A 22,683-nucleotide genomic window follows, 5' to 3' on the forward strand; every position below is an offset into this window, starting at 1 on the left:
AAAAATTTGCTGGCTTTGTGCCAGGGTCAGGATGATATAGAAGTATATTGTCAGAAATTTAGGAAATGGTCAGTACTCACTCAGTGGAATGAATCTGCGCTGGCAGCTTTGTTCAGAAAGGGTCTCTCTGAGGCTCTTAAGGATGTCATGGTGGGATTTCCTATGCCTGCTGGTTTGAATGAGTCTTTGTCTTTGGCCATTCAGATCGGTCGACGCTTGCGCGAGCGTAAATCTGTGCACCATTTGGCGGTACTGCCTGAGGTTAAACCTGAGCCTATGCAGTGCGATAGGACTATGACTAGAGTTGAACGGCAGGAATACAGACGTCTGAATGGTCTGTGTTTCTACTGTGGTGATTCCACTCATGCTATTTCTGATTGTCCTAAGCGCACTAAGCGGTCCGCTAGGTCTGCCGTCATTGGTACTGTACAGTCCAAATTCCTTCTGTCCATTACCTTGATATGCTCTTTGTCGTCGTTTTCTGTCATGGCGTTTGTGGATTCGGGCGCTGCCCTGAATCTGATGGATTTGGATTATGCTAAACGTTGTGGGTTTTTCTTGGAGCCTTTGCGGTGTCCTATTCCATTGAGAGGAATTGATGCTACACCTTTGGCCAAGAATAAACCTCAATACTGGGCCCAGCTGACCATGTGCATGGCTCCTGCACATCAGGAAGTTATTCGCTTTCTGGTGTTGCATAATCTGCATGATGTGGTCGTGTTGGGGTTGCCATGGCTACAAACCCATAATCCAGTATTGGATTGGAATTCCATGTCGGTATCCAGCTGGGGTTGTCAGGGGGTACATGGTGATGTTCCATTTTTGTCGATTTCGTCATCCACCCCTTCTGAGGTCCCAGAGTTCTTGTCTGATTATCAGGATGTATTTGAAGAGCCCAAGTCCGATGCTCTACCTCCGCATAGGGATTGTGATTGTGCTATCAATTTGATTCCTGGTAGTAAATTCCCTAAAGGTCGATTATTTAATTTATCCGTGCCCGAACACGCCGCTATGCGCAGTTATGTGAAGGAATCCCTGGAGAAGGGACATATTCGCCCATCGTCATCACCACTGGGAGCAGGGTTCTTCTTTGTAGCCAAGAAGGATGGTTCGCTGAGACCGTGTATTGATTACCGCCTTCTTAATAAGATCACTGTTAAATTTCAGTATCCCTTGCCATTGTTATCTGACTTGTTTGCTCGGATTAAGGGGGCTAGTTGGTTCACTAAGATAGATCTTCGTGGTGCGTATAATCTGGTGAGAATCAGGCAAGGAGATGAATGGAAAACTGCATTCAATACGCCCGAGGGTCATTTTGAGTATCTAGTGATGCCGTTCGGACTTGCCAATGCTCCATCTGTGTTTCAGTCTTTTATGCATGACATCTTCCGTGAGTATCTGGATAAATTCCTGATTGTTTACTTGGATGACATTTTGATCTTCTCAGATGATTGGGAGTCTCATGTGAAGCAGGTCAGAATGGTTTTTCAGGTCCTGCGTGCTAACTCTTTGTTTGTGAAGGGATCAAAGTGTCTCTTCGGTGTGCAGAAAGTTTCATTTTTGGGGTTCATCTTTACCCCTTCTACTATCGAGATGGATCCAGTTAAGGTCCAAGCCATCCAGGATTGGATTCAGCCGACATCTCTGAAAAGTCTGCAAAAGTTCCTGGGCTTTGCTAATTTTTATCGTCGCTTCATCTGTAATTTTTCTAGCATTGCCAAACCATTGACCGATTTGACCAAGAAGGGTGCTGATTTGGTTAATTGGTCTTCTGCTGCTGTGGAAGCTTTTCAGGAGTTGAAGCGTCGTTTTTGTTCTGCCCCTGTGTTGTGTCAGCCAGATGTTTCTCTTCCGTTCCAGGTCGAGGTTGATGCTTCTGAGATTGGAGCAGGGGCGGTTTTGTCACAGAGAGGTTCTGATTGCTCAGTGATGAAACCATGTGCTTTCTTTTCCAGGAAGTTTTCGCCCGCTGAGCGTAATTATGATGTGGGCAATCGAGAGTTGCTGGCCATGAAGTGGGCATTCGAGGAGTGGCGTCATTGGCTTGAAGGAGCTAAGCATCGCGTGGTGGTATTGACTGATCATAAGAACTTGACTTATCTCGAGTCTGCCAAGCGCTTGAATCCTAGACAGGCCCGTTGGTCGTTATTTTTTGCCCGCTTCGACTTTGTGATTTCGTACCTTCCGGGCTCTAAAAATGTGAAGGCGGATGCTCTGTCTAGGAGTTTTGTGCCCGACTCTCCGGGTTTATCTGAGCCAGCGGGTATCCTCAAGGAAGGAGTCATTGTGTCTGCCATCTCCCCTGATTTGCGGCGGGTGCTGCAAAAATTTCAGGCGAATAAACCTGATCGTTGTCCAGCAGAGAAACTGTTCGTCCCTGATAGGTGGACTAATAAACTTATCTCTGAACTTCATTGTTCGGTGTTGGCTGGTCATCCTGGAATCTTTGGTACCAGAGAGTTAGTGGCTAGATCCTTCTGGTGGTCATCTCTGTCACGGGATGTACGTACTTTTGTGCAGTCCTGTGGGATTTGTGCTAGGGCTAAGCCCTGCTGTTCTCGTGCCAGTGGGTTGCTTTTGCCCTTGCCGGTCCCAAAGAGGCCTTGGACACATATTTCGATGGATTTCATTTCTGACCTTCCCGTTTCTCAAAAGATGTCAGTCATTTGGGTGGTCTGTGATCGCTTTTCTAAAATGGTCCATCTGGTGCCCTTGGCTAAATTGCCTTCCTCCTCTGATTTGGTACCTTTGTTCTTTCAGCATGTGGTTCGGTTGCATGGCATTCCTGAGAATATTGTTTCTGACAGAGGTTCCCAGTTTGTTTCAAGGTTTTGGCGAGCCTTTTGTGGTAGGATGGGCATTGACCTATCCTTTTCCTCGGCTTTCCATCCTCAGACTAATGGCCAGACCGAACGAACCAATCAGACCTTGGAAACATATCTGAGATGTTTTGTTTCTGCAGACCAGGATGATTGGGTGTCCTTTTTGCCGTTGGCTGAGTTCGCCCTTAATAATCGGGCCAGCTCGGCTACCTTGGTTTCTCCATTTTTTTGCAATTCTGGGTTCCATCCTCGTTTCTCTTCAGGACAGGTTGAGTCTTCGGACTGTCCTGGTGTGGATTCTGTGGTGGATAGGTTGCAGCAGATCTGGACTCAGGTAGTGGACAATTTGATCTTGTCCCAGGAGAAAGCTCAACTTTTCGCTAATCGCAGACGCCGTGTGGGTCCCCGACTTCGTGTTGGGGATCTGGTTTGGTTATCTTCTCGTCATATTCCTATGAAGGTTTCCTCTCCTAAATTTAAACCTCGTTTTATTGGTCCGTATAGGATTTCTGAGGTTCTCAATCCTGTGTCTTTTCGTTTGACCCTCCCAGACTCCTTTTCCATACATAATGTATTCCATAGGTCGTTGTTGCGGAGATACGTGGCACCTATGGTTCCATCTGTTGAGCCTCCTGCCCCGGTTTTGGTGGAGGGGGAATTGGAGTATATTGTGGAGAAGATTTTGGATTCTCGTGTTTCTAGACGGAAACTCCAGTATCTGGTTAAATGGAAGGGTTATGCTCAGGAAGATAATTCCTGGGTTTTTGCCTCTGATGTTCATGCTTCCGATCTTGTTCGTGAGTTCATGCGGCTCATCCTGGTCGACCTGGGGGCTCTGGTGAGGGTTCGGTGACCCCTCCTCAAGGGGGGGGTACTGTTGTGAATTCTGTGGCTGAATTCACTCCTGTGGTCACAAGTGGTACTGCAGCTTCTGAGCTTCCTCCCTCAGGTGTTCTGGTGAGCTCGTTAACTGCTTCATTACTTAACTCCGCCTGATGCTGCTATCCTTGCTCCTTGTCAATGTTTCAGTGTTGGATCTGAGCTTCTCCTGATTGTTCCTGTGACCTGCTGCTCTGTATAGCTAAGTGCTTTTTGCTTTTTTGTTGCTTTTTTTCTGTCCAGCTTGTCTTTTGTTTTGCTGGAAGCTCTGAGACGCAAAGGGTGTACCGCCGTGCCGTTAGTTCGGCACGGTGGGTTTTTTTTTGCCCCCTTTGCGTGGTTTTGCTTTAGGGTTTTTTGTAGACTGCAAAGTTCGCTTTACTGTCCTCGCTCTGTCCTAGAATATCGGGCCCCACTTTGCTGAATCTATTTCATCCCTACGTTTTGTCTTTTCATCTTACTCACAGTCATTATATGTGGGGGGCTGCCTTTTCCTTTGGGGAATTTCTCTGGGGCAAGTCAGGCCTATTTTTCTATCTTCAGGCTAGCTAGTTTCTTAGGCTGTGCCGAGTTGCCTAGGTAGTTGTTAGGCGCAATCCACAGCCGCGTTTAGTTGTGTTTAGGATAGGATCAGGTGTGCAGTCTACAGAGTTTCCACGTCTCAGAGCTCGTTCTTGTATTTTTGGGTATTTGTCAGATCACTGTGTGCGCTCTGATCGCTAAGCACTCTGTGCTTCTGGATTGCCTTCATAACACCTGTCATTAGCAAACATAACAGGTATTGTCGCAAGGCCAAAACAGTCAGGGAATCGCAAGGTTCTTGGTTGGAAACACTGTCGGTAGGCCAACATCAAGAATACCATCGCCAAGCCTCTCTCAATCTGCCATGTCCACCGGCACCCCCGCTAGTTCCACCATATGCAGCTCTCCAGTCCAGCTCAGCCTACAAGAGACTCTCGATAGGAAAAGAAAGTACTCATCCTCACATCCGCGTACACAGGGTTTGAACGGCTACATAGTTCAACTAATCTCGTTAGAGATGATGCCATACCGTTTGGTTGAAAGCGAAGCTTTCAAAGCCCTGATGGCCTATGCAGTACCACGCTACGACTTACCCAGTCGACACTTCTTTGCGAGAAAAGCCATCCCAGCCCTCCACCAGCATGTCAAAGACCGCATTGTCCATGCACTCAGGCAATCTGTTAGTAGAAAGGTGCACCTCACAACAGATGTATGGACCAGTAGGCATGGCCAGGGACGTTACATGTCCATCACGGCACACTGGGTTAATGTGGTGGATGCAGGGTCCACAGGGGACAGCCATAGTGGCACAGTTCTGTCTAGCCCACGGTCTAGGAAACAGTTGGCTGTAGGTGTTTGCTGCTCCTCCTCCTCCAGAAGCGAAAGCTCGTATACAGAGCGCAGTCGCACGACCACTCCATCCGCAGCTGTCAGTGTTGCACCCGTGGTGTCCCATTATGGAACAGCTAGTGGGAAGCGTCAACAGGCTGTGCTGCAAATGAAGTGTTTGGGCGACAACAGACACACCGCGGAAGTACTGGCCGAGTGCTTGCAGCAAGAAACTGAGTCATGGCTGGGCAGTGTACATCTTGAGGCAGGCAAGGTAGTCAGTGATAATGGAAGGAATTTTATGGCTGCCATAGCCCTTTCAGAACTGAAATACATACCTTGCCTGGCTCACACCTTGAACCTGGTGGTGCAGTGCTTCCTCAAGAATTACCCAGATTTACTAGCCCTGCTCCTGAAGGTGCGCAGACTTTGCTCGAACATCCGCCGGTCGCCCGTACACTCCAGCCGTATGCTTAACCATCAGCGATCGCTGAATCTTCCCCAGCACCGCCTAATAATCGACATGGCAACAAGGTGGAACTCCACACTGCACATGCTTCACAGGCTGTGCGAACAGAGGCGTGCTGTCATGTATTTGTGGGAGGATAAAGATACATGGGCAGGCAGTAGGATGGCAGACATGGAGTTGTCAGGTGTGCAGTGGTCGAAGCTACATGACCTCTGTCAAGTCCTTCAGTGTTTTGAGGAATGCACACGGCTGGTCAGTGCGGACGACGCCATCATAAGCATGAGCATCCCCCTAATGTGTCTGCTGATGCAAAGTTTGACGCACATTAAGGAGCTGGCGTCTGCGGCCGAGGAGGAGGGAAGCCTTGATGACAGTCAGCCATTGTCTGCTCAGGGAACTCTCCTGGAAGAGGTGGCGGACAAAGAGGAGTAGGAGGAGGAGAAGGAGGAGGAGTATGATGGGGCTGAATGTTTACGGGAGGAGGATGCTTCACAGGGGGAAATAGAAACTGGTGGCATTGCAAGGTCAGGTACAGGGTTTTTGCGGGCCACAAGTGATGTAGATTTTCAAGAAAGTGCTCCTCAACCCAGCACAAGCAGTGAATTGACACCTGGAACTTTGGCCCACATGGCAGATTATGCCTCGCGTATCCTAAAACGGGACCCCCATATTATCAAAATGATGACCGGTAAAGAATACTGATTGGCCTGCCTCCTGGATCCACGATACAAAGGAAAATTACAAAATATCATGCCACATGAGAACCTTGAGCAAATATTGGCAACCAAACAAGCAACTCTGGTAGGCCGTTTGGTTCAAGCATTCCCAGCACACAGCGGCGGTGATCGTTCTCACACGAGCTGTAGGGGGCAACATGGCAGAGGTGTTAGAGGTGCAGAAATCAGAAGTGGCGTTGGACAGAGGGGTGTTCTGACCAGATTGTGGAGTGATTTTGCTATGACCGCAGACAGGACAGGTACTGCAGCATCGATTCAAAGTGACAGGAGACAACATTTGTCCAGTATGGTTACGAACTACTTTTCCTCCCTTATCGATGTTCTCCCTCACAGGTCATTCCCATTTGATTACTGGGCATCCAAATTAGACACCTGGCCAGAATTGGCAGAATATGCATTACAGGAGCTCGCTTGCCCTGCTTCTAGTGTGCTATCAGAAAGAGTATTCAGTGCTGCAGGTTCAATATTGACCGAAAAAAGGACTCGTCTGGCTACCCAGAATGTTGATGATCTAACCTTCATTAAAATTAACCACAACTGGATTTCGAATTATTTTGCCCCACCTTGCCCGGCTGACACGTAGCTTGACTGAAAAATGTCTTGTATTTGGCCTCCTCTTACTGACTGCTCCAATTCCTCCATTTGCAGCTGCTGAATGTCCACCATAGGCCATTTTCATACCTCTCTAAATGGGCTGACTCCCCCCACAGGGCCGTGGTCACCATCTGGCGCAAGCACCCGTGCGAGTCCCATTTCCCTGGACAGGTGGGTGTGCCCACTCTTGGGCGACGGCACTGGCACAGGGTCCCTCATGGTACAATGAAGTGTCTCTGACGGTGGTGGTGCACAACCAACGTCACACACACCGTCGTAATATGAGGGGCCCTGTGCCTGTACCGCCGGCCATGAGAGAGTGTTCCCCCCCCCCGCTCGAACAGTGCTCTACCACTTGCAAAACTTACCTGCCCCACCACTGTGTAGTCTGTGCTGTTAAATCCTTCAATGGCACTGCCAATACAAATTTGTTGCAATGATAGATGATAGTAAAAATATACAGGGGCCCTGGCCTCCATTTAGACCAGTTAATACTTTGCGCCTACTACCACTGTCTGCTACTCAGCATAGGAGCCCACCCCTGCACCTAGCTATGCCACCAGTTTATTTATTACTAGATGGTGGCCCGATTCTAACGCATCGGGTATTCTAGAATATGCATGTCCACGTAGTATATTGTCCAGCCACGTAGTATATCGCCCAGCCACCTAGCATATTGCCCAGCCACGTAGTATATTGGCCAGCCACGTAGTATATTGCCCAGTCACGTAGTATATTGCCCAGCGACGTAGTATATTGCCCAGCCACGTAGTATATTGCCCAGTCACGTAGTATATTGCCCAGCCACGTAGTATATTGCCCAGTCACGTAGTATATTGCCCAGCGACGTAGTATATTGCCCAGTCACGTAGTATATTGCCCAGCCACGTAGTATATTGCCCAGTCACCTAGCATATTGCCCAGCCACGTAGTATATTGCCCAGTCACGTAGTATATTGCCCAGCCACGTAGTATATTGCCCAGCCACGTAGTATATTGCCCAGTCACGTAGTATATTGCCCAGCCACGTAGTATACAGCACAGCTATGTAGTATATTGCCCAGCTATGTAGTATATTGCCCAGCCACGTAGTATATTGCCCAGCCACGTAGTATATTGCCCAGCCACGTTGTATATTGCCCAGTCACGTAGTATATTGCCCAGTCACATAGTATACAGCACAGCTATGTAGTATATTGCCCAGCCACGTAGTATATTGCCCAGCCACGTAGTATATTGCCCAGCCACGTAGTATATTGCCCAGCCACGTAGTATATTACCCAGCCACGTAGTATATTGCCCAGCCACGTAGTATATTGCCCAGTCACGTAGTATATTGCCCAGCCACGTAGTATATAGCCCAGTCACATAGTATATTGCCCAGTCACGTAGTATATTGCCCAGCCACGTAGTATATTGCCCAGTTACGTAGTATATTGCCCAGCCACGTAGGATATTGCCCAGCCACGTAGTATATTGCCCAGTTACGTAGGATATTGCCCAGCCACGTAGTATATTGCAGAGCGACGTAGTATATTGCCCAGCCACGTAGTATATTGCCCAGTCACGTAGTATATTGCCCAGTTACGTAGTATATTGCCCAGCCACGTAGTATATTGCCCAGCCACGTAGTATATTGCCCAGCCACGTAGTATATTGCCCAGCCACGTAGTATATTGCCCAGCCACGTAGTATATTGCCCAGCCACGTAGTATATTGCCCAGCCACGTAGCATATTACCCAGCCACGTAGTATATTGCCCAGCCACGTAGTATATTGCCCAGTCACGTAGTATATTGCCCAGTCACGTAGTATACAGCACAGCTATGTAGTATATTGCCCAGCCACGTAGTATATTGCCCAGCCACGTAGTATATTGCCTAGCCACGTAGTATATTGCCCAGCCACGTAGTATATTGCCCAGTCACGTAGTATATTGCCCAGCCACGTAGTATATTGCCCAGTCACGTATTATATTGCCCAGGCACGTAGTATATTGCCCAGTCACGTAGTATATTGCCCAGTTACGTAGTATAGTGCCCAGTCACGTAGTATATTGCCCAGTTACGTAGTATAGTGCCCAGTCACGTAGTATATTGCCCAGTTACGTAGTATATTGCCCAGCCACGTAGTATATTGCCCAGCCACGTAGTATATTGCCCAGTTACGTAGTATATTGCCCAGTTACGTAGTATATTGCCCAGTCACGTAGTATATTGCCCGGTTACGTAGTATATTGCCCGGTTACGTAGTATATTGCCCAGTTACGTAGTATATTGCCCAGTCACGTAGTATATTGCCCAGTCACGTAGTATATTGCCCAGTCACGTAGTATATTGCCCAGTTACGTAGTATAGTGCCCAGTCACGTAGTATATTGCCCAGTTACGTAGTATAGTGCCCAGTCACGTAGTATATTGCCCAGTTACGTAGTATATTGCCCAGCCACGTAGTATATTGCCCAGCCACGTAGTATATTGCCCAGTTACGTAGTATATTGCCCAGTTACGTAGTATATTGCCCAGTCACGTAGTATATTGCCCGGTTACGTAGTATATTGCCCGGTTACGTAGTATATTGCCCAGTCACGTAGTATATTGCCCAGTTACGTAGTATATTGCCCAGTCACGTAGTATATTGCCCAGTTACGTAGTATATTGCCCAGTCACGTAGTATATTGCCCAGCCACGTAGTATATTGCCCAGTTACGTAGTATATTGCCCAGTTACGTAGTATATTGCCCAGTTACGTAGTATATTGCCCAGTGACGTAGTATATTGCCCAGTTACGTAGTATATTGCCCAGTGACGTACTATATTACCGAGCCACGTATGTCACAGGTTAAAAAAATAAAAAATAAACATACTCACCTATCGATCGAGCCCCTTGTAGTTTAACATATTCACCATTCTGGTCGCTGCTCCTCAGCGTCCCGTCTCTCCACCTCCTTGGATCCAACGGCGCTGTGACGATGGGTGCGCGGCTGCCGCCATCTTGCATTCCCAGGATGCTTTGCGAAATTACCCATATGACTTAGCGGTCTCGCGAGACCGCTAGGTCTTCTGGGTAATTTCGCAAAGCATCGCTGGGAAAGGAAGATGGCGGCAGGCGCGAGCGCCTCAGCGGACAACAACGGAGGGTGAGTATAGCAGGTTTTTTGTTTTTTTACAATTTTTAACATTACATTTTTTTACTATTGATGCCGCATAGGCAGCATCAATAGTAAAAGGTTGGGTACACACAGGATTAATACCGGCGGTAACGGAATGCGTTACCGCCGGCATTAACCCTGTGTTAGCGGTGACCGGAGGGGAGTATGGAGCGGGCGCCGGGGACACTGACTGCGGGGAGTAAGCAGCGGAGCGCCGGGGACACTGACTGCGGGGAGCGGAGCGCCGGGGACACTGACTGCGGGGAGCGGAGCGCCAGGGACACTGACTGCGGGGAGCCGAGCTCCGGGGACACTGACTGCGGGGAGCGGAGCGCCGGGGACACTGACTGCGGGGAGCGGAGCGCCGGGGACACTGACTGCGGGGAGCGGAGCGCCGGGGACACTGACTGCGGGGAGCGGAGCGCCGGGGACACTGACTGCGGGGAGCGGAGCGCCGGGGACACTGACTGCGGGGAGCGGAGCGCCGGGGACACTGACTGCGGGGAGCGGAGCGCCGGGGACACTGACTGCGGGGAGCGGAGCGCCGGGGACACTGACTGCGGGGAGCGGAGCGCCGGGGACACTGACTGCGGGGAGCGGAGCGCCGGGGACACTGACTGCGGGGAGCGGAGCGCCGGGGACACTGACTGCGGGGAGCGGAGCGCCGGGGACACTGACTGCGGGGAGCGGAGCGCCGGGGACACTGACTGCGGGGAGCGGAGCGCCGGGGACACTGACTGCGGGGAGCGGAGCGCCGGGGACACTGACTGCGGGGAGCGGAGCGCCGGGGACACTGACTGCGGGGAGCGGAGCACTGGGGACACTGACTGCGGGGAGCGGAGTGCCGGGGACACTGACTGCGGGGAGCGGAGCACCGGGGACACAGACTGCGGGGACTATGGAGCGGGCGCCAGCCACTTATAACAGTTGTCCTCCGCTGAACAAAGCTATGCCACCTGAGTAATCTGGTTACCAATTCTGAACCGCATTTTGCCACCTTTTTTTATTTTAGGCCTCTGTCTGTCTGTCCGCGCCACACATTACAAGTCTCCCCCCTGAAACAAGCTAGGCCGCCGGGTTAGTCCTGGTAGCAGTTTTGAACCGCATTTAGCCTCCTTTTTTTTATTTTAGGCCTCTGTCTGCCTGTCTGTCAGCGCCACACATTACAACTGTCCTCCGCTTTACGAAGCTGTGCCGCCTGTGTACTCCACTTACCTATTTTGAACTGCATTTTGCCTAATTACTTATTAATGCCTAATAACTCTGTCTGCCCCCATTACTGTTGTCCTCCACTGAACAAAGCTGAGCCTCAATTTTCATCCGGTGTCAGATATTTAACTGCATTTGGCCTACTTCTTTGGTTGGGCCTACAAATGGTGTGAGCCGCAGCTTGGTGTTCTCCACAGAATAAAGGTGATCTTAAATTTACAGGCTTTCAGCCTATATCAAATATTACACTGCATTTGGCCTACTGGTTTGGTTGGGCCTACTAGCGGTGTCTGCGGCTGCTTGGTGTTCTCCTCCACTTTACAAACCAGTGCCGCCTGTTTACTTCTGTTACCAATTTTGAACTGCATTTAGCCCACTTTATTCTTTGGGCCTATATCTGTGTTTCCTCCTCATCCTGCCCATTGCCCAGCCAGTGATTGATAAGTCTGCTGGTACATTGACCCATAACGCAACATTCCCCGTGCACGCTACACTGCAAGATTGTGACCCTGCTGAAAGTCAGGTCCCCTGTTGTGGATTCTGTTTTTGGGCTCCCTCTGGTGGTTACAGATGGTACTGGGTGACTTGTGTTCTCTGCGGTCTCTGGTGTCCACCTGTTCTATCAGGATATGAGAGTTTCCTATTTAACCTGGCTTTCTTGTCATTTCCTCGCCGGCGATCAATGTAATCAGTGTGTCTTGTTACCTCTGCTTTCCGCTTCTGTAATCATCAGGACAAGCTAAGTTTTTGATTTTCCTGTTCCACGTTTTGCTTTATTTTTGTTTTAGTCCAGCTTGCAGTTATGTGATTCCTTGTTGCTGGTTGCTCTAGTGGGCTGATATTACTCCTCATGTTCCATGAGTTGGCACATGAGTTCAGGTAATTTCAGGATGGTTTTTTGTAGGGTTTTTCGCTGACCTCGCAGTTCACTTTTGTATCCTCTGCTATCTAGTTTTAGTGGGCCTCATTTTGCTGAATCTGTTTTCATTACTACGTATGTGCTTTCCTCTCATTTCACCGTCATTACATGTGGGGGGCTGCTATTTCTGTGGGGTGTTTCTCTGGAGGCAAGAGAGGTCTTTGTTTCTTCTAATAGGGGAAGCTAGTCTTTCGGCTGGCGCGAGACGTCTAGAATCATCGTAGGCACGTTCCCCGGCTACTGCTAGTGTTGTGAATTAGGTTCAGGATCGCGGTCAGCTCAGTTTCCATCACCCTAGAGCTTGTTCTGTTTTTTGTGTGCTTGTCCTTTTGTGATCCCCTGCCATTGGGATCATGACAGTATCGCCGGCCAGAAAAGTGGTATTGGCTGAAGTAGGAGGAAAAGTAGTCTGAGGAAGTTTTTTTTTTTTTTTTTTCCCTTCCCTCAGAGTTTGCTTCCTAGCCTTAATTACAGCCTGGCTGTGTCTTACCTCCTCTTAATCCTTGAATGGCTCTGACCTCAGCTGTTTATCATGGACGTCCAGAGTTTGGCTTCCAGCCTGAATAATCTTGCTGCTAAGGTTCAAAATATACAGGATTTTGTTGTACATGCTCCTATGTCTGAACCTAGAATTCCTATCCCAGAGTTTTTTTCTGGAGATAGATCTAGTTTTCTGAATTTTAGGAACAATTGCAAGTTGTTTCTTTCTTTGAAATCTCGCTCCTCTGGAGACCCTGCTCAGCAAGTCAAAATTGTAATATCTTTTCTGCGGGGTGACCCTCAGAATTGGGCATTTGCATTGGCACCAGGGGATCCTGCGTTGCTCAATGTGGATGCGTTTTTTCTGGCATTGGGTTTGCTCTATGAGGAACCTAACCTAGAGATTCAGGCTGAAAAAGCTTTATTGGCTCTCTCTCAGGGGCAAGATGAAGCAGAAATATATTGTCAGAAATTTCGGAGGTGGTCGGTGCTTACTCAGTGGAATGAGTGCGCTCTGGCTGCAAAATTCAGAGATGGCCTTTCTGAGGCCATTAAAGATGTTATGGTGGGGTTCCCGGCGCCTACAGGTCTGAATGAGTCTATGACTATGGCTATTCAGATTGATCGGCGTTTACGGGAGCGCAAACCTGTGCACCATTTGGCGGTGTCTTCTGAACAGGCACCTGAGACAATGCAATGTGATAGAATTCAGTCCAGAAGTGAACGGCAAAACTATAGGCGGAAAAATGGGTTGTGTTTTTATTGTGGTGATTCAGCTCATGTTATATCAGCATGCTCTAAACGCACAAAAAAGGTTGATAAGTCTGTTGCCATTAGTACTTTACAGTCTAAGTTCATTCTGTCTGTGACTCTGATTTGTTCATTATCAGCCATTTCCGTCGATGCCTATGTGGATTCAGGCGCTGCCCTGAGTCTTATGGATTGGTCATTTGCCAACCGCTGTGGGTTTAGTCTGGAGCCTCTGGAAGTCCCTATTCCTTTGAAAGGAATTGACTCTACACCTTTGGCTATGAATAAACCTCAGTACTGGACACACGTGACCATGCGTATGACTCCCGTTCATCAGGAGGTGATTCGCTTCCTGGTACTGTATAATTTACATGATGTCTTAGTGCTTGGTCTGCCATGGTTACAAACTCATAACCCAGTCTTGGACTGGAAAACGATGTCTGTGTTAAGCTGGGGATGTCAGGGGGTTCATGATGATGCACCTCCGATTTCTATCGCTTCATCTACTCCTTCTGAGGTTCCTGTATTTTTGTCTGACTATCGGGATGTTTTTGAGGAGCCTAAGCTCAATTCGCTTCCTCCTCACAGGGATTCCGATTGTGCTATAGATTTGATTCCTGGCAGTAAATTTCCTAAAGGTCGTTTGTTCAATCTGTCAGTGCCAGAGCATACTGCTATGCGGGATTATGTTAAGGAGTCCTTGGAAAAGGGACATATCCGTCCATCTTCATCTCCTTTGGGAGCAGGTTTTTTTTTCGTGGCCAAAAAAGATGGTTCCTTGAGGCCTTGTATAGATTACGGTCTTTTGAATAAGATTACGGTCAAATATCAGTATCCTTTGCCATTGTTGACTGATTTGTTCGCTCGCATTAAGGGGGCTAAATGGTTCACTAAGATTGATCTTCGGGGTGCGTATAATCTTGTGCGGATTAAGCAGGGTGATGAGTGGAAAACCGCATTTAATACGCCTGAGGGCCATTTTGAGTATTTGGTGATGCCTTTTGGACTTTCTAATGCTCCTTCTGTCTTCCAGTCCTTTATGCACGATATTTTCCGTGAATATCTGGATAAATTTATGATTGTGTATTTGGATGATGTTTTGGTTTTTTCTGATGACTGGGAGTCCCATGTTCAGCAGGTCAGGAAGGTGTTTCAGGTCCTGCGGGCCAATTCTTTGTTTGTAAAAGGTTCAAAGTGTCTATTTGGAGTCCAGAAGATTTCTTTTTTGGGGTATATTTTTTCCCCTTCTACTATTGAGATGGATCCCGTCAAGGTTCAAGCTATTTGTGACTGGACGCAGCCTACATCTCTTAAGAGTCTACAGAAGTTCTTGGGCTTTGCTAATTTTTATCGTCGTTTCATAACTAATTTTTCTAGTGTTGTTAAGCCTTTGACGGATCTGACTAAGAAGGGTGCTGATGTTGCTGATTGGTCTCCTGCGGCTGTGGAGGCCTTTCAGGAACTTAAGCGCCGGTTTTCTTCTGCTCCTGTGTTGCGTCAGCCAGATGTTTCGCTTCCTTTTCAGGTTGAGGTTGATGCTTCTGAGATTGGAGCGGGGGCGGTTTTGTCACAGAGAAGCTCCGATTGCTCGGTGATGAAGCCATGTGCGTTCTTTTCTAGAAAGTTTTCGCCCACTGAGCGGAATTATGATGTTGGTAATCGGGAGCTTTTGGCCATGAAGTGGGCATTTGAGGAGTGGCGTCATTGGCTTGAGGGTGCTAGACATCGTGTGGTGGTCTTGACTGATCACAAAAATCTGATTTACCTTGAGTCTGCCAAGCGTCTGAATCCTAGACAGGCTCGTTGGTCACTGTTTTTCTCCCGTTTCGATTTTGTGGTTTCATATCTGCCAGGTTCAAAGAATGTGAAGGCGGATGCTCTTTCTAGGAGTTTTGTGCCTGATTCCCCTGGAAATTCTGAGCCCACTGGTATCCTTAGGGATGGGGTGATTTTGTCGGCTGTCTTCCCAGACTTGCGACGTGCTTTGCAGGAGTTTCAGGCGGATAAACCTGATCGTTGTCCGCCTGAAAGACTGTTTGTTCCGGATAATTGGACCAGTAGAGTCATCTCCGAGGTCCATTCTTCTGCGTTGGCAGGTCATCCTGGAATATTTGGTACTAGAGACTTGGTGGCCAGGTCTTTTTGGTGGCCTTCTTTGTCGAGGGATGTGCGTTCTTTTGTGCAGTCTTGTGAAGTTTGCGCTCGGGCTAAGCCTTGCTGTTCTCGGGCCAGTGGATTGTTGTCACCTTTGCCTATACCGAAGAGGCCTTGGACGCACATTTCCATGGACTTTATTTCGGATCTCCCTGTCTCTCAAAAAATATCCGTCATCTGGGTTGTGTGTGACCGCTTTTCTAAGATGGTTCATCTGGTCCCCTTGCCTAAGTTACCTTCCTCCTCTGAGTTGGTCCCTCTGTTTTTTCAGAACGTGGTTCGTTTGCATGGGATTCCGGAGAACATTGTTTCTGACAGGGGATCCCAGTTTGTGTCTAGATTTTGGCGGACGTTCTGTGCTAAGATGGGCATTGATTTGTCCTTTTCGTCTGCATTCCATCCTCAGACGAATGGCCAGACGGAACGAACTAATCAGACCTTGGAAACTTATTTAAGGTGTTTTGTTTCTGCTGATCAAGATGACTGGGTTACCTTTTTGCCGCTTGCCGAATTTGCCCTTAATAATCGGGCTAGTTCTGCTACCTTGGTTTCTCCTTTCTTTTGTAATTTGGGGTTTCATCCTCGTTTTTCCTCTGGTCAGGTGGAGCCTTCTGATTGTCCTGGAGTGGACATGGTGGTGGATAGGTTGCATCAGATTTGGAGTCATGTGGTGGACAATATGAAGTTGTCCCAGGAGAGGGCTCAGCAGTTTGCTAATCGCCGTCGCCGCGTGGGTCCTCGACTTCGTGTTGGGGACTTGGTGTGGTTGTCTTCTCGTTTTGTTCCTATGAAGGTCTCTTCTCCTAAGTTCAAGCCTCGGTTTATCGGTCCCTATAGGATCTTGGAAATTCTTAACCCTGTGTCGTTTCGTTTGGATCTCCCGGCATCGTTTGCTATTCATAATGTGTTCCATCGGTCGTTGTTGCGGAAGTATGAGGTACCTGTTGTTCTTTCGCTTGAGCCTCCTGCTCCGGTGCTGGTGGAGGGAAAATTGGAGTATGTTGTGGAGAAGATCTTGGATTCTCGTGTTTCCAGACGGAAACTTCAGTATTTGGTCAAGTGGAAGGGTTATGGTCAGGAGGATAATTCTTGGGTGGTTGCCTCTGATGTTCATGCTGCTGATTTGGTCCGTGCATTTCATAGGGCTCATCCTGGTCGCCCTGGTGGTTCTCGTGAGGGTTCGGTGACCCCTCCTCAAGGGGGGGGGGGGTACTGTTGTGGATTCTGTTTTTGGGCTCCCTCTGGTGGTTACAGATGGTACTGGGTGACTTGTGTTCTCTGCGGTCTCTGGTGTCCACCTGTTCTATCAGGATATGGGAGTTTCCTATTTAACCTGGCTTTCTTGTCATTTCCTCGCCGGCGATCAATGTAATCAGTGTGTCTTGTTACCTCTGCTTTCCGCTTCTGTAATCATCAGGACAAGCTAAGTTTTTGATTTTCCTGTTCCACGTTTTGCTTTATTTTTGTTTTAGTCCAGCTTGCAGTTATGTGATTCCTTGTTGCTGGTTGCTCTAGTGGGCTGATATTACTCCTCATGTTCCATGAGTTGGCACATGAGTTCAGGTAATTTCAGGATGGTTTTTTGTAGGGTTTTTCGCTGACCGCGCAGTTCACTTTTGTATCCTCTGCTATCTAGTTTTAGCGGGCCTCATTTTGCTGAATCTGTTTTCATTACTACGTATGTGCTTTCCTCTCATTTCACCGTCATTACATGTGGGGGGCTGCTATTTCTGTGGGGTGTTTCTCTGGAGGCAAGAGAGGTCTTTGTTTCTTCTAATAGGGGAAGCTAGTCCTTCGGCTGGCGCGAGACGTCTAGAATCATCGTAGGCACGTTCCCCGGCTACTGCTAGTGTTGTGAATTAGCTTCAGGATCGCGGTCAGCTCAGTTTCCATCACCCTAGAGCTTGTTCTGTTTTTTGTGTGCTTGTCCTTTTGTGATCCCCTGCCATTGGGATCATGACAGTCCCCCTTCCCGCATACCATACCACCTTACACGGGGACAAAGAGGAAGGTGCAGATGAAGGTGCAGGTTCCTTCATCAGGTGGGGGGAGGAATACTAGTTGGCGACGTCACTGGCACAGGGCCTCTCATAGTACGCAAAAGTGTCTCTGGCAGTGGGAGGCGCCCCCGCCGTGCAAACACACCGCCGTACTTTGAGGGGCCCTGTGCCAGTGCCAATGCCGACGAGTGGGCCCCCCCTGCTTGCTCAGGATCACAGCACTTGCAAAGTTTCAATACTTACCTCTCCCTGCTCCACCGACGTGACGTATTCCGCGTTTCCTGGGCCCACAAAAATCTTGAGCCAGCCCTACCCCCCCCACAACTTTAGCCAAATGAACCCCCTGTTTTCAATGCCTAACTATTATTATAAGCTAAATTAAGATTGACAAGCTTCAGTAATAAGAATTGATGTTTTTGGCATTAAAATGGGCACTGTAGGTGTTTTCCTGTCCTCCACTCACTGCCGACTTTCGTGTTTCGTTCGATCCACGACTTTTCGCAATTATCGGCCGATTTCACCCGACCCAACTTCTGACAAAGTCGGGTTTCGCGAAACCCGACTCGACTCTAAAAAAGTAAAAGTCGCTCAACCCTAGTGACCAGCACTGCCCCATCCGTTTCGGGTGCCCCGACCACACAGCCCAGCCCCCACACCGAGGGTCCCGGGCTCTCACCTTCTTCTCTTGCTCTGTGAAGGACAGTGAATCCAGTACAGATACTAAGTGCTCAGCAATGTCGGGGGCGAGACCGTCGGCTCGGGGGTCCGGTATCATCTCACTCGGAGGTAGCAGCCCTTCCTCATTTGCAACGACCTGTCAGGTGAACAAAAAAAAGAGTCACCACCTCCGACCCTGCACATAATCCGGGGGTCCCGACCGCAGAGCTGACAGTCAGAGGCCACGGCTGATAGACTGAGCAGAAGATGAACAAACCCCCCAACATCTATCCGGCCCCCCGGAAGACGGTACCTGCTCCAGCAAACAGTGCAGTATGACGGGAACAGAGAGCAGATCCTCTGGAACGTCAGCCAGAAGCTCAGCGTACAGCCGGGGGTCCGCCTCCAGCGGCACAGGGGTCTCTGCCTGCCCTGTATACAGAGATAGCATTATATGGGGGTCTCTGCCTGCCCTGTATACAGAGATAGCATTATATGAGGGTCTCTGCCTGCCCTGTATATAGGAATAGCATTATATGGGGGTCTCTGCCTGCCCTGTATACAGAGATAGCATTATATGGGGGTCTCTACCTGCCCTGTATACAGAGATAGCATTATATGGGGGTCTCTGCCTGCCCTGTATACAGAGATAGCATTATATGGGGGTCTCTGCCTGCCCTGTATACAGAGATAGCATTATATGGGGGTCTCTACCTGCCCTGTATACAGAGAGAGCATTATATGGGGGTCTCTGCCTGCCCTGTATATAGAGATAGCATTATATGGGGGTCTCTACCTGCCCTGTATATAGAGATAGCATTATATGGGGGTCTCTATCTGCCCTGTATACAGCGATAGCATTATATGGGGGTCTCTACCTGCCCTGTTTACAGAGAGAGCATTATATGGGGGTCTCTACCTTCCCTGTATACAGAGATAGCATTATATGGGGGTCTCTACCTGCCCTGTATATAGAGATAGCATTATATGGGGTCTCTACCTGCCCTGTATAGAGATAGCATTATATGGGGGTCTCTACCTGCCCTGTATACAGAGATAGCATTATATGGGGGTCTCTATCTGCCCTGTATATAGAGATAGCATTATATGGGGGTCTCTACCTGCCCTGTATACAGAGATAGCATTATATGGGGGTCTCTATCTGCCCTGTATATAGAGATAGCATTATATGGGGGTCTCTACCTGCCCTGTATATAGAGATAGCATTATATGGGGGTCTCTATCTGCCCTGTATATAGAGATAGCATTATATGGGGGTCTCTATCTGCCCTGTATAGAGATAGCATTATATGGGGGTCTCTGCCTGCCCTGTATATAGAGATAGCATTATATGGGGGTCTCTGCCTGCCCTGTATATAGAGATAGCATTATATGGGGGTCTCTGCCTGCCCTGTATATAGAGATAGCATTATATGGGGGTCTACCTGCGGGTACGTCTTGTGGCCCTATAACACTTCTAGGATGACGTTGTATTCACCTCTTTCTATTGTCCCTTTCTGTAGATGCAGGCTGCAGTATAAAGCATGGTGGATTACATGTATTCTGCTTTTTGCGGAGTGTTCTATGACTGGAGCGGACGTGTGATACTTATGGTGCATTACACCTGCACATATGGAGCCGACCCTGGACACCGCCTCCGTTCTTTACACTGCAGGCGGCATCCAGGGTAGTGGTCATCAGCGCACACAAGATGTTTCCTGCTTCGCTGGCTACTCCGGAGTGGGCGATAGTTCGGTCGGACGTCACGTGCCGCACTTACCAGGGGGGGTTGGAGGTGGCAGCGAGACCGTCAGATGGACCTCGTCCCCTGGACCCTTCCTTTTTCCAGTGGGAGATGGCGGCACGAGAACAGCTGGCGCCTGAAGGAAGAAGGCAGCCATTAATCACCGCCTGGCTGAGCCATACTCCGGGGGTCACATGCTGGGGGATCAGGGGCCTCTGACCGCTCACCTCTGGCGGTGCGGGGGGGGTATTGTCTGGCTGAGCCTTATTCCGGGGGTCACATGCTGGGGGATCAGGGGCCTCTGACTGCTCACCTCTGTCGGTGCGGGGGGTCTTGTCTGGCTGAGCCTTATTCCGGGGGTCATATGCTGGGGGATCAGGGGCCTCTGACTGCTCACCTCTGGCGGTGCGGGGGGTCTCGCCTAGCTGAGCCATACTCCGGGGGTCACATGCTGGGGAATCAGGGGCCTCTGACCGCTCACCTGTGGTGGGGCGGGGGGTCTCGCCTGGCTGAGCCATACTCCGGGGGTCACATGCTGGGGGATCAGGGGCCTCTGACCGCTCACCTCTGGCGGTGCGGAGGGTCTCACCTGGCTGAGCCATACTCCGGGGGTCACATGCTGGGGAATCAGGAGCCTCTGACCGCTCACCTGTGGTGGGGCGGGGGGTCTCGCCTGGCTGAGCCATACTCCGGGGGTCACATGCTGGGGGATCAGGGGCCTCTGACCGCTCACCTCTGGCGGTGCGGAGGGTCTCGCCTGGCTGAGCCATACTCCGGGGGTCACATACTGGGGAATCGGGCACCTCTGACAGCTCACCTCTGGCGGTGCGGGGGTGGGGGGTCTCGCCTGGCTGAGCCATACTCCGGGGGTCACATGCTGGGGGATCGGGCACCTCTGACCGCTCACCTCTGGCGGTGCGGGGGGTCTCGCCTGGCTGAGCCATACTCCGGGGGTCACATGCTGGGGGATCGGGCACCTCTGACCACTCACCTCTGGCGGTGCGGGGGGTCTCGCCTGGCTGAGCCATACTCCGGGGGTCACATGCTGGGGGATCGGGCACCTCTGACCGCTCACCTCTGGCGGTGCGGGGGGTCTCGCCTGGCTGAGCCATACTCCGGGGGTCACATACTGGGGGATCGGGCACCTCTGACCACTCACCTCTGGCGGTGCGGGGGGTCTCGCCTGGCTCCGCTCCTTGCCCACCTGTGGGACTTGGATGACCTCCATGCTGGCCAGGTAACGCCGGTGCTGTCTCCTCCAGTCCAGGCAGTCGTACATGAGACAGGCGACGCTCTCAAACACGTCGGTGGCATGAGACAGCTGCGGGCATTATGGGCAGCACATGGTATAATGACCGGTAATCCGGCACATCTGACACTCGCTATTACCGCCCCATCAGTACTGACCCGCATGTCGGCTCGGCTCCAGTCGGTCGGGTGGCTGCTCTCTCTCACCAGGTGCTGCAGTCGGGCCACCTGGCCCAGGGACGAGCCGACGCTTCTTCTGGACTCCAGGATGGGTTCTAGATATTTCCAGAAGGTTTGCAGGGATTTCTGCAGCGATTCCTTCCTCTGCTTCTCGGCTTCTATCACTGAGATCCAGAGAGTCAGTATGACTGGCAGGACTACTACCCCCCACATCCCAGAGCTGGCCGTGCACGATGTATCCCCCCAAAGGAGGCGGAGGAAACTTAATGCCATTTTCTGCTTTTATCTAAGTCCTCTGCTTACTGGACATGAATGGAGAATCACGTCTGAGTCTTTCACTCTCTCCTGTCAGTCATCAGCACCGTGTGACGCAGCAGAGCGTCCATTCACTGACAGCAAGCAGAAGCCAGGTCAGCAAGAGGCAAAGGGTGTGGCCACGATAGAGTGGGTGTGGCAATAACAGAGTGGGGGTGGCCACAATATATTGCTTTTCATCTTTGTGGAGTGAAAGGGACCAAAAAAGAGTGGTTGTGGCAACAATAGAGTGGGTATCTCCATGGTAGAGTGGGTGTGGTCGCAATACAGTGGGGGTGCCTGTGGTAGAGGGTGTGGCCACAATAAAGTGGGTGTCTCCGTGGTAGAGAGGGTGTGGTCGCAATACAGTGGGTGTGTCCATGGTAGAGTGGGTGTGGTCACAATACAGTGGGTGTGCCTGTGGTAGAGAGGGTGTGGCCACAATAGAGTGGGTGTCTCCATGGTAGAGTGGGTGTGGTCGCAATACAGTGGGTGTGCCTGTGGTAGAGAGGGTGTGGCCACAATAGAGTGGGTGTCTCGTTGGTAGAGTGGGTGTGGTCGCAATACAGTGGGGGGTGCCTGTGGTAGAGAGGGTGTGGCCACAATAGAGTGAGTGTCTCCATGGTAGAGTGCGTGTGGTCGCAATACAGTGGGGGTGCCTGTGGTAGAGGGTGTGGCCACAATAAAGTGGGTGTCTCCGTGGTAGAGAGAGTGTGGTCGCAATACAGTGGGTGTGTCCATGGTAGAGTGGGTGTGGTCACAATACAGTGGGTGTGCCTGTGGTAGAGAGGGTGTGGCCACAATAGAGTGGGTGTCTCCATGGTAGAGTGGGTGTGGTCGCAATACAGTGGGTGTGCCTGTGGTAGAGAGGGTGTGGCCACAATACAGTGGGTGTCTCCATGGTAGAGTGGGTGTGGTCACAATACAGTGGGTGTGCCTGTGGTAGAGAGGGTGTGGCCACAATAGAGTGGGTGTCTCCATGGTAGAGTGGGTGTGGTCGCAATACAGTGGGTGTGCCTGTGGTAGAGAGGGTGTGGCCACAATAGA

At 50.2% G+C, this 22,683-nt stretch overlaps 1 protein-coding gene across 1 annotated transcript in view; it reads right to left on the reverse strand.

Moving 5' to 3' along the window:
- Positions 1–22,683, reverse strand: part of SPAG17 (sperm associated antigen 17) — a 259,615-nt gene that overhangs the window by 85,973 nt on the left and 150,959 nt on the right. Inside the window, exons 7-11 of the mRNA XM_069760452.1 lie at positions 21,322–21,506; positions 21,074–21,235; positions 19,951–20,050; positions 18,484–18,602; positions 18,190–18,327 (exon numbers count right to left, since the gene is read on the reverse strand). Coding sequence (XP_069616553.1) covers positions 18,190–18,327; positions 18,484–18,602; positions 19,951–20,050; positions 21,074–21,235; positions 21,322–21,506 — 704 coding nt within the window. The remainder of the gene's footprint in view (positions 1–18,189; positions 18,328–18,483; positions 18,603–19,950; positions 20,051–21,073; positions 21,236–21,321; positions 21,507–22,683) is intronic.

The sequence above is a fragment of the Ranitomeya imitator genome, chromosome 3 (assembly GCF_032444005.1).
Source record: "Ranitomeya imitator isolate aRanImi1 chromosome 3, aRanImi1.pri, whole genome shotgun sequence".
Classification (NCBI taxonomy): domain Eukaryota; kingdom Metazoa; phylum Chordata; class Amphibia; order Anura; family Dendrobatidae; genus Ranitomeya; species Ranitomeya imitator.